This window comes from Stigmatopora argus, chromosome 5 (assembly GCF_051989625.1).
Source record: "Stigmatopora argus isolate UIUO_Sarg chromosome 5, RoL_Sarg_1.0, whole genome shotgun sequence".
In the NCBI taxonomy this organism is placed as follows: Eukaryota; Metazoa; Chordata; class Actinopteri; order Syngnathiformes; family Syngnathidae; genus Stigmatopora; species Stigmatopora argus.
In genome coordinates, this window is record NC_135391.1 from 7,196,830 (window position 1) to 7,210,575 (window position 13,746).

The 13,746-nt window shown below is 36.9% G+C and overlaps 2 protein-coding genes across 3 annotated transcripts; both read right to left on the reverse strand.

Annotated features, from left to right (window-relative positions):
* Positions 1–173: 173 nt before the first annotated feature.
* On the reverse strand, positions 174–9,650 carry golga1 (golgin A1). Of its 2 annotated transcripts, none has more exons than XM_077601716.1 (24): positions 9,469–9,650; positions 8,480–8,768; positions 7,668–7,758; positions 6,585–6,659; positions 6,149–6,246; positions 5,801–5,833; positions 5,551–5,679; positions 5,230–5,399; positions 4,830–4,941; positions 4,650–4,733; positions 4,361–4,486; positions 4,165–4,260; positions 3,926–4,021; positions 3,736–3,831; positions 3,280–3,420; positions 2,782–2,856; positions 2,613–2,702; positions 2,405–2,507; positions 2,083–2,243; positions 1,781–1,939; positions 1,490–1,549; positions 1,028–1,255; positions 850–936; positions 174–654 (listed from the first exon to the last, which is right to left on the reverse strand). In XM_077601716.1, exons 2-24 carry the CDS (start codon positions 8,606–8,608, stop codon positions 574–576), a joined length of 2,520 nt encoding a protein of 839 aa, XP_077457842.1. In that variant the 5' UTR covers positions 8,609–8,768; positions 9,469–9,650; the 3' UTR covers positions 174–573. The 2 variants fall into 2 exon arrangements, with proteins under 2 accessions (XP_077457842.1, XP_077457841.1); XM_077601715.1 differs by having other exon boundaries at positions 6,552–6,659.
* A 480-nt stretch (positions 9,651–10,130) lies between these two features.
* ppp6c (protein phosphatase 6, catalytic subunit) lies at positions 10,131–13,348 on the reverse strand. The gene is made up of 7 exons (XM_077601277.1): positions 13,189–13,348; positions 12,459–12,554; positions 12,300–12,365; positions 12,072–12,213; positions 11,901–11,980; positions 11,489–11,698; positions 10,131–11,045 (listed from the first exon to the last, which is right to left on the reverse strand). The coding sequence occupies exons 1-7, from the start codon at positions 13,345–13,347 to the stop codon at positions 10,797–10,799; spliced, it is 1,002 nt and encodes a 333-aa protein (XP_077457403.1). The 5' UTR covers position 13,348; the 3' UTR covers positions 10,131–10,796.
* Positions 13,349–13,746: the final 398 nt, after the last annotated feature.

The window sequence follows — 13,746 nt, forward strand, 5'->3', positions numbered from 1 at the left end:
TTTCTTTATGGGGGTGTATGCTCTTATTCATATCACGTGAGCCACCGAGGGCAAACGTTGTCGGAAAAGCTTCAGGATTGGTCATCCAAAACTACATTTAATAAATTAAAATAGCCTGTTGGAGAATTGAGAGAAATACGTCTATTGCGAAGATCTTAAAAAAGATTCATCTGGAGACTGAGGCTGCCAACTTTATCTGAGGAAAAAATGGGCATTTCTCTTAATGCAAGTCAATACAGAATCCATGTTTTGCAGCATAAAAAATTCGCAACTCAAATTCAAGTGTAAATGTATCTTTACAATGCCACTGGCTTTAAACTCCATAGTGTCATTTTTAAAATCAACAATTGATTACAAAAAAAATCCATGCAGCCCTTCCCCTGAAAACATATTAAAACAACAGTCCTTGTCCCAAAGAGCCACAGATATTGTAGTATATCAGCAGGATGCTGCTTAAATTTTTAGAGTGAGCTTCCAAGTAAATGTTTGGAGACACACACACAAAAATGTGATTTCCTCATGAGGCTGGGCATCATATTTCTGTCTCTTGATCATTCCCTTCCTTGTGGTCTATCACCTATGGTGGGTAGAAGAGCCTGAAACTGAGGGCCGGATAATTCCCTTTGGAGAAGGTTTTGATCCAAACCAGGACATCTGGAACACAAAATGCATGGAAATGTGAGATTTAAATAAAAGGAACCAGAATACACAGAGGAAATTGCATCTAGCATGAAAAATTTTTACTAGACTTAAAAAGTAAAAGAAAAACAGTTTTGAAAGGTAAGAAAGAGAAAGGAAGTATTGCTAATAATATCAACAATATTTAGCTTTTTATTTAATAATACTGACTTTATACTCAAGAGTTTCTTTTAGCATGTCCTCCTCCTCACGAGTGAAGCCCAGCAACACTGACACAGCTCGTATTAGCTGATATGCCTAAAAACAAAAAATAAACAGAATTTCTGAAGCAATATTTCAGTTAATGTCTTGAAAAACCTTTTTAGAATGCTACATACTTGTGACTTACCTCAGCGTCTCCGGATGACATGAATTTAAGAACAACATGTTTCAAGTATTCAAAGTTGATTTCTCTCGTGTCATTAAGGTTTGAGGTGTTGGTCACTCTGGTGCGTGTAGTGGAAAGGCTTGGACAAGACACTCGTGCTGGTGGTTCTGCACATACGGTTTCTGCTTTCACCACTAAACCTTCTGTTAACTTTTCCTTCGTTTCTTCTTCTGGTTCAGGCCTCAACTTCTATAAAGGAAAGAAACAGAAAACTGTAAAGTGGTAGTCAGAATAAACTGATATTAAAATATCAACAGATGGCATGTTTTTATATATATATATATATATATATATATATATATATATATATATATATATATATATATATATATATATATATATATATATATATATATATATTATAGGGAGAGGGAAGAGTGAAGTGATGCTATGTACAAATGTTTAAAACATTTGTTGTCATACCAGTTCTTTCTGCAATGTCCTTTTTAATTCTGCCATTCGTTGCTGCAGTTGTTTGATAGTCTGAAAGTCAAAAACAAACTTAACATATTTTCACCATACCTGTTTCAATAAAAATATTAACAGTTTAAAAGTGACAGTTTATGTTTTTTAAAGATCGTAAACAAGCTTAATGAGAAAAAAACTCCAGTAAATTGCAGGGATGCATTGTTTAGAATACATATACAGACCAGCATGTGCTCCCTTTTAAAATGCAAGAGTTGATATGAGACAATAAGAATAAAAAAAACACACCCTGTTCTTGTCACTGAGCTGCTGCTCGAGGTCTTTGTTAACCTTCTGAATGTGATCGAGATCATCCACATTCACGCTGCCATTGTGGTCTTCCTTGCACACAGGAGGGCTGTGAAGCTGCTCAGTCAGGGTCTCTACCTCCACTTCTAAATAGGAGATCTAGGTACACACCAGCATGGACACACGGTCACGGACAGTGGAATAGTAAGCGCTATGTACGTGTGTGCTCAGACAATTTTTAGATGAGCAAAAATATGAACCAAATTTCATGAACCTAATAAGAATAAGTACTAGGTACTAACCCGAGCCTGACAAGTGTCTTGTTGTTGGGTCTGGTCGAGTAGCTCTTCTCTCAAGTGAGCTAGCTGGGAGTCTTTGTCCAGCTCAATCTCCTCCTGTTGAACCCGCAGGTGCTCTAATTCTTGACGTAACTGGACCAGCGAAGCTTGGCGACTTTGCACTTCTGTGATAAGTTTTCAGAAAATTGATTTCTTTTTCAACAAAATGCCTCATAGAACCAGTTGTTTTTTTGTTTGTTGGGTTTAGCTTGATATAGAAATATAATGAAAGTTAATAGATTTTAAATGTCATGGTCTTTAATGGATTCAAAGTGCATGAATTTACCATCACGAAGACTTTGGATGTCTTTTTCCCTCGACAACAGCTTTTCACTGACCGAAGAGAATTCCTGATGTGATCTCTCTAGTGCTGTGGTCAATAGTTCAACCTGTATACAAGCGTAAAATAATGCTCCTAATTTCATATCACAAATATACAGGCTAATCAATTTAATCAGCAGAATAAACTTTGCAATGTGTGCTTTCCAACAGACCTGTTTTTGTAGTTCCTCTCTCTGCCTTCTACTTTCTTCTAGAGCTTTGGCAATTTCAGTGCTTATTATCTGCTGGCCATCCAATTCCAACTGAAACGTGCAGATGTTTAATTACAAATAAAAGAATGACTACAAAACAATGTGTGTTCCAACCATTGTCAGCTCTGACCTTGCATTGTTGCAACTCTTCCATCTGCTGCCTCAGTGATGCATTTGCCTCTTCTTTCTGCCTTTCTAAGTCAACCTAGATTTGAAAAAAAAAGATTAAGAATAATTAGCTTCTTGCTCATGATGCTTCCCATATGGCCCTAAAGAGATAAGAGCTCCAAAAACATCTGTTTACATCTGGCAACAACACACACACCATTTAAGAGTGATGACGCAATAACAACCCAGTTTTATAATCTAATCCATCTGACCTCAATGTGACATTATTATGGCTGGTCAAAAAATTATTACTCACAAACCAAAATCCCCCCAAACTGTGAGACATGTTCAACACACACACACACACACACACACAGTGACAAATGAACAAAACAAACTCTGAAATTGCTCATGGGTGGGATATAATCATTTTCAATAGAAATGTTGTTCTTAGATTTAATTTATTATTATTCCTAAAATGAATACAGTATGCAGATGGTGAGAAATATAAAGAGCCTACCATTGTGTTTTGCATTGTACATTTTTCTGTGTGCAAAGCAGTAATAGTGTCCTCCAGTCTTTTTATCTGCTCCACAGACTGCTGCATTGACAAAGACAACTGCTGATCCAAAAGAGCCTTCTCTGCACTCCACTCTCCTTGCTGAAGAACAAAAAGATCCCTTGCTAAATAGTTGCTCTGGTAAATTGAAGATAGGGAATTGGAGGACAGGATAGCTAATCTTTAACTTTTCCTCCAGGATGTGCAAGTCCATTTCTTTTAAATATCCATTCACATTCTGTTCAATATTAGCGTTTGTTTCCATTTCATGTGACAGGTTTAGCCACCTGAATGCTTAAAAAGTCTGCATCACTAATATTTTAGAAATTATAATAGGAGTACACCTTATTGTTAATTTATTATTATTTCCATGGATTTACAAAAATAAGATCTCAATAGTTTAGAATGGGAATTTACCAGTTTTTCCATTTCTTGTTCTTTCTCTTCAAGCTGCTCCTCTGCATTCTTCAGTCGAACACAACTTTTATGGACTTGTTCCTCCAGGCTTGCTATCTGAAACACAAAGTGCAATAACAGGTGAGGATGATGGATTTTACAACACGTATTCAGCAGTTCAATATAAATAAAGATGGTAATCTTCACTCACTTGTGTATCTGTTCTCTCTCGGTAGGACTTTGAAGATTCATCTTTATGTCGGAGAAGTGTCTGCAGCTCTGCAATGCTGGATGTCAATTTGGATATCTGAGGGCAGACAGGGAAAACTAATATCAATGATTTTTTTCCATGGAGCTTCAAATCTGAATTTAAAATACTTGCGACAAAATATTGGTAAAATACAATTGTTAACACCACCTGGAACTGTAGGCCACGGAACGCATTAGTACCTGTGCCTCCAAGGAGCTGACTGTTTCAGTCTGGTTTGTCCGTAGTTCTATTTGTTCTGCTCTTGCCTCTTCCAGTCTTTCCTCAAGCCTGGATCTCTGCATAAGCAGAACCACAAATAAACTACGGACTTCCTCGGACAGATGGATAGATCTTACAAATACAGTGCGGTAAATTAAGTTGGCTATATAAATGTACCTCCTTGACAAGCTCAAGTAGATGGTCGTCCTGGCTCAGGTTTCCTTGCAACTGCCTCTCCAGGGAGTTCACGTTTGTTTGAAGGTCCCTCAGTAAGCGTTCCTTGTCCTCTTCTGTAACAGCAGCCTGATAAATTGAAGAAAACATTTAAAAATAAAATATTAGAAGATGTTAAATATGAAATTCAACCTGTTTAATTAGATTCGATTGCATTAAAAGTAAAATAATATATATACATTTTTTCAGACATGAAATGTAGTTTGACAAGCAAATGTGTTTGTTCTTCAACCTTCTGTTGTTTCAACTTTAGGGCATTATGTTCAGTCTGAAGATCCTGGAACAGGCTTTCAGAAGAAGACACCATACTCTGCGACTGCAAGAAATACACATCATGTTGTAGTGAGCTTCTCATTGAAAAACAAACAAATAAAAAAGCTAAAACATAAAAGTAGCAGACATTTAAAACTACCTTTTTTAGATCTGTTGAGAGCTCCTGGATGACCATTTGTAGCTTTTGGTTTTGTCCCTCCAAGTCACCAATTTTCTTGTCTGCCTCTTCTCTGATAAGCAGTAGTTGCTCTCTGCGCAAATCAAGTTTTGTTCCAAAATGTTCATAATTCATATATACATTTAATCAGACAGGGATGAACAATAAACTGCAATATATACCTTTTCTTTTTTTAATTCTAAGACTTATTATTCACGATATAATATTACAGAAGTCTTGTTAACAAACTGTCATCTTCATTTAATCACTCAGACATACATGGTGATTGAGCTGGCTGCGTGAACTACATAAACAGTCCCTTTGCTCAATTCTTTACTAAAAATATGCTAGCGAAGATTAAAATAATAATGCTACAGTTTACCGTTCTATTTCCAGCTCAGTGTTGGATCTGGAACTCTCCGTGTGCTGCTTTTGTAATGCTTGAAGTGTTCCTTGCGTTTCAGAAAGTCTTTGTTTTGATAAATTAAGATCAGTCTCTTTCTGCTGGAAGTCCAGCTGAAGCCGACCAAGCTGTTCTTCCTTTCTCAGCAACTGGCAGACATAGCAGACACTTCATGTAATATTTCTTAAAACTGCCACTGTGCCCTGACAGTTTCAAATGATAAATATGAATTCAACAAACAGGATTTTCTTTTGAATGCAAAACCCTCCTTGCTATCAGAACTCATATAAAAATGCATACCATGTGTTTGACTTTAGCAAGTTCCTGCTTCTGGAAGCCTTCAAATTCATCCACATCATCCCTCTTCTGAAATAATGTCAAGCTTTGCTCCATCATTTCGTCCAGTCTTGCTGACAAGGCAGCCTTCTCCTAAACAAGCATACGCAGATAGAGTTTTCTCTCCATGGAAATAATGGTTTGGTGGCCAAATGTTAAACTAATCAAATAGTTCAAATAAAGATTGACGATAATCACAAGACACACTGCTTACTTTCTCCACAACAGCCAGTCTCTTCATCCACTCCTATGGGGAAACAATAGAGAACAGTAAAGCATCCGGATCACTACAAAAGAAGTACGTAACAAGAGTGACGTGAAAAAAGTATATTTGCCTGATTTCATAATTTCTTTTCAAATTTTGGGGGTTGGACGTATGAATTTGTTGACCTAGTTCTATTGGTCTCAGGGTGCAGATCCTAACTATAGGTTTGCTTTTTAAATGTCTCTGTGAGACATTAATTTCTTTGATGATCTGTGACATGCAAGTAATTAATATTCAAAAAAGGAAGATTTTTTTTAAACCGCACTATAAGTAAGCATGAATCAGACAAATATTTACCTGGTCCTTTTTATCCAGTGCTTGAGTCATCCCTTCTTCCATTTTGGCTATGTTAGACTGCTGAAATTCATTCTGCTCTTGAAGTTTTTTTATGGAAGCTGGACAAAAAAGATGAGATAAAAACAAAAAGCAAGACTAAAAATAAGCACAAACACAAAGTATAGACTGAAAGTAAGTAGCAAGTGAAAGCAGCAAAAGACAAAAGAAAAATGAAACAATAAGCATATTTGAAAAGTATTATGATGTGAAAAGGTCTGCAGATTTCGATTCTTCACTTTAACAAAAATAATTTTCACAGCATCTGAAGTACACATGCAATGTAAATATACTGTTTTAGGGGAAGGGGATGAAGTGGTGAGTTGGTTATTTCAGTTGATTGACAGATAAGAGAAAAGTAGCTCACTGGTAGGAGCGGAGCAAGACGAGAGGTACGTACAATCCTGATGGTTTTCTAATGCAATTTCAAGCTTCTCCTTGGTCTTCTGCATTACTCGCAGCTGCTCAGCATAGTCTATTGATGTTGGGATGCAGGGTGATGAAATGAGATATCAGTGAGGAAAAAAAGCTAGAAATGTTGCAATACTATTGGAATAAAAATTGCAGCACCCATGTAGCATGCTTCAATCAGATGAGCTTCTACCACACTAATGTTTAGCACCATTACAACATTTTATTTTTGTGTGTCTTGTCTGACTGTATTACATTCTTGCACGCATTTCAAACTGGACTTGGTTTTGATCTTGAATATGACCTGCAGATGTTTCCAACTGCAAAATGACAGTCAAGAAGATAATAAAATTGAGCCAATTATTAATCAATGTTGTGATGTAAGAATGCAATTACAATCAGGTGTAATCATTGATGAAAATTTTGACTTAAATTAATTTATTTTTGGCACTGCTTCTGAAAACAACACAAGTATGTTATTATATCATTCATATACATTTGTAATAATACACCAGTACCACTTGTCTTAACTGTTGACATCATAAACTAGAGCGTTTTCCTCACCCACCATGAAACAAAACAAGGCATCATGCAGGTCAGAAAAATAAACTACATGCAAAGAGTTTTTTTTGGCAGAGATTCTATCTACTTTAAATGGCTGGCAACCAGTTCAGTTTGCACCGTCTCATGCCCTTTGTTACCTGGGATAGGCTCCAGCACCCCCACAACCCACGTGAAGATAATCAGTACAGAAGATGAATGGAAATAAAACATTCATTCACACAAAATTAGGTTTGCAATGGTGTGAATCCAATCTCAGCTGATTTAGAGTGAGAAATCCCCCACATGGCACATTAAGACAAATGAGTCACACTCACGTTCACACTTAGACAATTAAAATTGTAAATTAATCTAACATGCATAATTACCAGAGCAAACCCAGAAGAAATGCACACACCACACATCTGGGCCAGTCATCGTAATATTATATTTTGGGAAATTCTGTATTTAAAGGCTTAAACATATTATTCAAGTTCGGCCCTTTCATGCAAAGATAGACTAAATGCCCCACCTGACAGCTTTGCCTCTAGTTTGCGGATCTGATAATTCCTCCTGAGCAGTTGGGCAGGCAGGTCATCCCTGGAGCTGCTTCCATCAGATGCCTGAATTTGAGAGGGAATACTAGAATTTAAACAACTCAAAATGTGTACGTTGCCCATGTGTTCCATTTTTACAATATTCAAAAATTGCAACCAATGTATACTTTTAATATTAAAGAATATGAAGGGCTGCATAGTACAATAGATGTTGCATCCTCAATTGCCATCACTGTTTGGACAACTAAATAATTTATGTGGGTGTAGCTGAGCTATGGTTTCCACTGCAGGGAAAAACAATAAAAATGATAACTCTAAGAAAAGCAGCTCTGGAGAATTATTAGGATTAACATGGCAGCATATACCCAGAACACTTACAAAGAAACATTTGAAGAAGGTAACACATGAAAAACATTGAATGTTACGAATAAAAAAAGATTTCTTTTTTTTTCTTCTCTGAATTACTCTTTCAAAGTAACATGTCAGAACTCAAGTAACACGATATCCTGGTGTAGCGTTATCATTGATTCAAGGAGTCCAGCCCTTAAAGTCATCATGGTTGGTTAGCAACGTTACACCCAACCAGCTGTCTGACAGGTGACTATTTGAAATTGTTTTTAACATTATCTTAGAAGTGATAGTGAATTACATGCTCTGATGGTTCTTTATTTCTAAAAAGTCTCTTTGATAGAAGAGCCCCAAAACACCAGGAACAACACATGGGCTCAAAGGATATGTTTCAGGGAAATATAAACCATGAAAGAATACAATCTTAAAGAGAACTCACAAAGTCATCCCCAGAGTCTGCCCCCACTGACGTGATGGATTCTTTGCTGAAGGTGCGAGGTAAACGGACCCCGCTACGTGGGGCCGTGGCTGCCTCTTCTGCAATCTTTTTCTTCAGCTTAGCAAACATGTCTGTTCGAGCAGCAAACTCCTTCACAGAAGCTTTTAGTGAGTATGGAACACCATAAAATGGATAGAATTCATTGTTTTATTGCGTAATAAAAATGTGTTCTCTTCTTCTGTGGCCTCCCTCAGATGAGGAACAGCTCAGCGGTGCCATTCTGCTGAATCTAGGGGAAGAGAGAAAAAAATGTTTATTGTAAATACCAAATCTGACAACGCTTCTACAAGAACAAAATTGTTGGAGACAACAATTTTACAGAAAAGGCTTGCTGCAGCAATGTCAACAGACAAGATGGCCATGGCAGTGAATTAAACACCAACATTGTTGTCAACTGGCAATGAAAAATATTATATTTATTAATTAGGGTAACATACTGAGAAGATGGGGAAAATCTGCTCTCAATTTACCACGTCTGATATTGAATACGACTTTAGTACTACTACTACTATTACTACCACTACTTCCTGACTGATGTCAATAAATCAGATTTTACGTGATAGCTCAGTTTTTAATTTATTTCAAAGCATATGTTTTTGGAATGACTTCATTCATATATAGGGCTTAATTTAGCTTTATTTGTTGATTGGGTTTAAGCACGCATATGTTACGGTGACACAGATTTGAATCAAAAAGATAAGAAATGTCAAATGACAGCATTTGCTTATTGTCTAAAATCTTATCAATCGAATATTTGCCATGTGTGTGGGTAGATGAAAGTAGGAAGTTTTGTTTAAATATTGACCAAATGGAGGTTATCAGGCACTAATGCGGTCATAATCTTGTCATAACAATGAAAGTTACCATTATCACCGGGTTCGGTTAGCATTTGCTAGCTTGTTTGCTCAATAGTGTAGACTTTCTCTTACCATAACAATCCGGAATTTTGCTACCGATGTTTTTGTCGTACCAGATGAGTTTGTCTTGGCCGCTCTAGAAAAAGTGTCGTTGCGATTGTCGCATAGTTATTTCTCTACATCTGTCAAGCTAACCAACGTAGTTGGTGAGCTACACGTAATCGTCCAACAGATGACGTCACGCCTGCGCCTTTTGTCCATTGGTGGGCCGCTGAAATGACAAACAAGGATGCTGCGCTCTCTAGCAGTGAGAAAGGGAAGTGTAGCATTCATTTTTCACCTTTTTATTTTTTTACATCCCCATTTAATTGCATAATTATACACTTAAAATAACAGACACTCAAGGGGGTGCTGGAGCCTGCCCACGCCAACTTTGACACCCTGAATTGGTTGATTTAAAGTGTTCAACCAGGGCTCCATGTATGTTTTGGGATGTGGTAGGAAACTGGAGTACCCCCCAAAAAAACCCACGCAGGCCAGAGGAGTAAATGCAAACTCCACACAGGAAATCCGAACCTGGAATTGGACCCTTGATCTTAGAACTGTGGGACTGACAGGCTAACCACTCATTCAGTGGCCCGCTGCATCCTGTTTGATTTTACTTAAATGAGACATTAAAATATTTTCTGAGGAATTGTCTTCATACTTAATTCGAGGAAGACAAGCAAATAGAATTAGTTCCGGCAAGTAAATCTTTATTGTAACTTAAAACAGAGATCTGCAAATATGAACATTTTAACAACAGTCAGTTGATCTCAGCACACAGATTCCAGCTTACTTAGCAGTGAAATATTTTTGTGATTTAAGCCCCAAGAGAAAACTGAATGTCTGTGAGGAGTTACAAGTCTGAGGCAGTTGAGTAAATCTCCACTTCAGCAGGAAAAAAATATTAAGCAACCATGATTGTGAATGTACAGTATATCACGTATTGGTGTTATTATTTTTTTACTTTCTGAGCCATCAGAAACAATTTTACATCAGAAAAAGGGGGGAAATAAAGCACAAGCAGTTGAATTGCAGGACTGCAATTGAAAATAAATGAAGAAATTACAACTGAATTATGTCTTAACTCCATTACCAAAACGCCACTTGAATATTGTTTACTGTGTAGCTTCTCGCAGTCTTCCAGGTTGAGGTGAAGGGCTTCTGATTCAAACTGCTGATACATGGTTTTAAATGTACAGAGGGGGAATAAACAATAGTTGGCACTGTAAATACTTTAATTTTACACTACAAAATTCATACAGACTCACAAGTGCTGTCGCCACTCTCCTGGTGTCTTTGCACTAAATAACAAAATAAAAACAAAAAAACGATTGACCATTTTGAATTTCCTCATCTTAAAGAAAATAAGGTGTCGTTGTTCGAGGTGGGATGACCCTTTCCGAATCAGGCACTGCTCTAAAGAGCTTTGGCTCTCTTGTGTTAGCATCTTTGAAGACCATAATGGAGGCTATGTTGCCACAGCGATAGCAGTAGTTGGGAGCCGACCAAACCGTGACCAGTTTCTCGTCAAACATAAACTTGTAGCCCTCGTGGACCAGTTGATGTGCCCGGCAAATCAGCTTCAGGTTGTTGATGTGGACGAACTGCAGGTTTTTGGTAAGTGACAAAGAAATGAAGAAATATAATAATAATACTGAAGTGAACAAATATAACTAAATAATAAAAGCGATAATAGAGAAAATAATGATAGACAGTTTGTGAATCCTGGTACTTGGAGCAAATTCTATGTCAGTAAAAGTTATGGTTTGGTTCAACCAGGAAATGATACAAATTTAAGTATAACAAAGTTAAGGGTGTGAACCCTGATGCGAAGCAACCAAGCTCATTATACATTTTCACTGAGGCAAACTGAAGGAGTTTTAAAATTGCAAAAAGAAAATATTAAATCTAAGAGTAATGGGGGGAAAATAGTTATGGAGGAAGTGTGTCCCCTCTCTACCTAACAGATGCAGTCACTACTAAACATTAACATTAATTTTCCCACAAATAATACTCACTGCCTGTTGCAGAAAATGACACAACCTACCTCATTTGTGACTTTTGCACCAAAAAGCCATCCTGCTCCTCTAGGACTGATGGCCCAAGTGTCGACGTCTTCAGGGTCAGACCAAACCAGATCACAAAAGGCTCCTTTGTGAGGAATTTCCTGGTTCCGCTCAATGGTCCGAATTTGATCGAGGGTTTTTATTTCAGGAGAAAGGCCTCCGTGTACACACAAGATCTGTTCATCCATCAGCTGGTGAAAACGGGAATTGTGTCAAAACATTTCATCTACAAGCAAACTTTCATCTAGATTCTATTCTGAATAAAATATGGAAATTCTTTTTATTCAGAATTTGTTTACGTTCCATCTTTTTACAATTCAGTGCTATGATCAACCAGCACGAATGAAACAGAAGTCAAAACAAACAAATAAATTACATGAATATAATACTTACAGCTGCCACTGTTAACATATCAAACACTTTGGTGCAATAACGCCAGGCATTTGCATTTCCATATTTGGTCTGGCACTCATCTGTGGCAGAAATAGACATTTCAAACAACTATTATTACTAATACAGCGTGTATTAGAATGGTATAAAAACAGACTTTGACTCTCATCTCACCGTAAAAACCATAAACCTGTGTAATCTGTCGGCTCTCATGATTTCCACGTAGAAGCGTTATGCGGTCTGGCCATTTGGCTTTCAGCACCAACAGGTAGGTAAAAGTCTCCAAACTGTAATATCCTCGATCAACAAAGTCTCCCTAAAATTATAGGGGGAGTATTATGAACATGATGTCTTTGGGAATATCTGATCTGAAGTTACATTCATATAAATAGAAATACAAACCATAAATATGTAATTCGTATCCGGAACTTGGCCACCAGTTCGAAATAATTCACAAAGATCATAAAACTAGTACAAAAGAAGGGGAAGAAATGTTAGAAAAAACATCATACATTACACATAATGTGGAAAAAAATGGATTTGGTTACACTAGCTTTTTACCTGTCCGTGTATGTCCCCACATACTGTTACCGGAGTAGAAACAGGTTGAACATTAGACTCCTCCAGCAGAAGATCACACACGTAGTCACACAATCGCTGTATTGGTTATAAACAAAACAAAAAAATAATAATAAATGGCAAAAATACTATACAGGTGGAAAACTTTGAAAAATAAAATAAAAACAGAATTAAGAAAGGAATCAAATGTAACAGTATTTATCTGATAAGGCATACATATACATTTTTTTTTACTAAATTGAAAAAATATGATAAAACATCTGGGATATGCTTCATGACCTTCAGGATACATGCTGAAAAATATATCAGTAACGTTACTCAAATATTGGTATAGATAGATTTGAAGTTATGAAGATTTGAAATAAAAACAATAAACATATCATCCATACAGTTCACACAGCATCTCTAACAATGCAAGTTTAGCCGTCTCATCAAAATGGCAGTCCCGCATCCAATAACTTCAATACAGAGATGTTTGACCATTCTATTTTTGGGCATGTATGATAAACAGTAACTGACTAGTTCGATTGTTTAATACTTGGTAAAGACGCTCACTTCCTGGCCGCACAGACTAAATAAACCAGTGTGCTAAATGCTACGAGCTAGCTTTAGCTACCCCAAGTTAATTAGATATTTCATCCACAATATAAGTGAAGCACAATAAGTGCGCTAATTCTTCTAACTGTATGTGTACATTGCAATTCTGGTTTACCTTTAGATCATTTTCTGGAAGGTATTTACACTGTTTTGCGATCTCGGCATATTTATCCAAATCTAGAGGCGCCATTGTAAGTGCCTTCTTGTCTTGCGCAACTTCCTGCAGAGCTTCGGGGGTTGGCCCAGTTGTGTTTTGGGGTTTCTCTACTGCCATCTACCGCCCATGTCCCATAACGTGCCTGATACAATTATTATTATTATTTATTTATTTATTTTGACGTAGTGGCATATTCCGACCGCCTGGGTGAACTACACGCTTGTGCAATGGATACTTCAAACCAAGAAAGATAATACACAACCATTTGTCACGTACTTTCCTGTGAAATATGATATTTTTTAGTGTAACGAGGGCTGTATAACAACGCCATTTAAGTGTTGTTTAATTTCATTGAAAAATCTGAGCAGTTTGTTATTTTAATAAACGATACTGTATTTTTTTAACTTTTCCAAATTCCTTTTGTTAATTGGGAAAAATTTGTGTTTTCAGTTTGGGGTCAAATTGTAAAGAGGAAACGTGGAAAATGTGAATTATTTTTAACAAAGATCCTGTCTG